Below are 2505 nucleotides of genomic sequence, written 5' to 3' on the forward strand. Positions count from 1 at the left end.
TTCCCTTTAATAACTCAAGATAATAATAAATTATTTTTCTTTTGGGATGCCTGACGTATATGGATGGCAGATAGAATGGTCTAGTCTGAGCACGCCAAAGTTCATGAAAGCACTTTTCAAAACTTCACTTCGAGATGAGGAGTTTTTTCTCGATTTAAATTTTTTAAAAATATATATATATTAAATAATATTATTTTTGGAAGAATAAGTCCCAAAGTGACATGCCACCTCGCTACTTGAAGTAGCGAGATTACGTCAGAATTATTACGAGAATTATTTTCTCAAAAATAATATTAATTAATATATTTAAAAAAAAAGATAAATCGAGAAAAAACTTTAAAAAAATGTAGTGAAATATATATATATATATATATATATATATTTCTTTTCCCAAACAAGATTGGACAAAAAGAAAAAGATTGCATCACATTGTCATCCAATTTAATATTAAATTCATTTTTAAAATGAAAAAAAAAAATCATTTTAGAGAAATTTTGGCGCCGACGAAAGTGGCTAATCACAACGCCATGAGTCCTACCTTTCTGATTTGTTTGAATTTTCCCCCGCACAAAGACCTAAATCCCTCAAACCTCCAAAGGCTCACCACAAAGCCACCATGGTCGTCTCCTTAGCTCCCGGCAAGTTCTACAGCGGCAGGCTCCCCCGGCCCCGCCTCTACGACGACGTGAAACTCAACGGGCACCGCGTCGATCTGCCGTTGTCCGTTTTGGACCCCTTGGTCTCCTGGGCTCATCAAGCACACTGGTCTATGGGTGGCCTCAGCTTCACGCGCCACCGTCTCCACGGCCGCATCGAGGGCTGCATCAAGAAGCTCCGTGCCCAGAGCGAGGAGATCCTGAAAATAGAACGCCTAGCGCCGAGGACTTAGATAAGGGCGACGGCCGTAAGAGGGCTGTATCACCTCTAACGACGCCTGCCCCGGCGGTACCGGTGAAGATGCGGCGGCTGCTGCCCGTGGAAGCGAGGTTGGCGTTCGACAGGGCATAGCGAGGAAGATTGGGGACCACTTCGATCGGGTGGCTTCAGGGAGTGCGAGCGAGAGAAGAGCGAAGAGAAGCAAGAGGAGTGTAGAATTTAGAATAAGGAATTTGTTTGAAATTTTATTTTCATGATATCAATGTATATCATTTATATATTATTTAAAGGAAAATTGATGTATATGTGCCATGAGTTACAAATTCAAATTTAAAAAAATTTGAAATAGCTAAACTTTAGCGGATTGATGACTTCTCTTGATTAATTGTCTCATTATTCTACATGTTGATTTGGTTGCCTTAATTCTCAACACACCCCCGCAATCTCAAGGGAAGTTTGTACACATTGAGATTGAGCCGAATATGTGTAAACCTATTAGTAGCTAGAGGTTTGGTAAGTCAACGATATGATCTTTAATGGATAGAAACTTGATCTGTAGCTTTCCAATTTTGACAAGATCACGCACAAAGTGGAAGTCTATCTCAATGTGTTTTGTCTGAGTATGAAAAATAGGATTCGTAGAAAGATATGTTGCGCCGATATTATCAACCCAAATAGTGCGTTGATGTGTAGTTTGAGGACCAAGTTCAGTCAAAAGTTTTTGTAGCCACTGTAATTCGGCTGCAGCATTAGCAAAAGCTTTGTACTCAACCTTTGTGCTGCTACGATCAACTGTGACTTAGTGCTTACAAATCCATGAGATTAGACTTGATTCCGGATAAAAACAGTAGGCACCAATTGACCGACGATCGTTAGGATCTCTTGCCCAGTCACTGTCTGCAGATACCTGAAAAATTAATGATGATGAATTTGGCAAGAATATTCCAAAGGAAACTGTGTTATTTAAGTTGCGCAATATATGTTTTACAACTTGCCAATGAAGATATTTTGGGTCATGCATAAATTTACTGACACAACGGACTGCAAATGCTATATCCGGACGATTGAAAGAGAGATAGTAAAGACTTCCTACAATGCTTTTGAACAAATTTGGAATAGCACATTTGGGGCTATCTTGCTTGGACATTTTAATGGATGTCGCCATTGAAGTTGTACATGGTTTGGCCTTGTCCATACTAGATCGCAATTCTAATAGTGACATAACAACATTGCGAGAGGTAAAGACCATTAGCATAATGTAAAGCTTTTACACCAAGGAAAAAATTTAATTGGTCAAGATCCTTAATAGCGAAGTCTACATGAAGATTTTTAATGACATCATTAAAAGTTGCAGCGGAGGAGCCCTTAATGATGATATCATCAACATTAATTAATAGGAAAATAATTATAGGATCCTAATGATAGATGAACAAAGATACATATGATTTGCTATTAGTAAATCCATAAGTAATTAACTTATCTGTTAGCCGAGAAAACCAAGTGCAAGGAGCTTGATGAAGACCATATAATAAGCGACGAAGGTGATAGACATGGTGTGGAAATTGAGGATGTTGATAGCTAGGCGGTTGAAGCATAAAAACATCCTCTTGTAAACTTCCATGAAGAAAC

The 2505-nt window shown here is 38.6% G+C and overlaps 1 protein-coding gene across 1 annotated transcript; it reads left to right on the top strand.

Annotated features, from left to right (window-relative positions):
* Positions 1-580: 580 nt before the first annotated feature.
* LOC131145827 (uncharacterized) lies at positions 581-1133 on the top strand. The gene is made up of 2 exons (XM_058095012.1): positions 581-869; positions 910-1133. The coding sequence occupies exons 1-2, from the start codon at positions 617-619 to the stop codon at positions 1131-1133; spliced, it is 477 nt and encodes a 158-aa protein (XP_057950995.1). The 5' UTR covers positions 581-616.
* Positions 1134-2505: the final 1372 nt, after the last annotated feature.

Source organism: Malania oleifera, chromosome 13 (assembly GCF_029873635.1).
Source record: "Malania oleifera isolate guangnan ecotype guangnan chromosome 13, ASM2987363v1, whole genome shotgun sequence".
Taxonomy (NCBI): Eukaryota; Viridiplantae; Streptophyta; class Magnoliopsida; order Santalales; family Ximeniaceae; genus Malania; species Malania oleifera.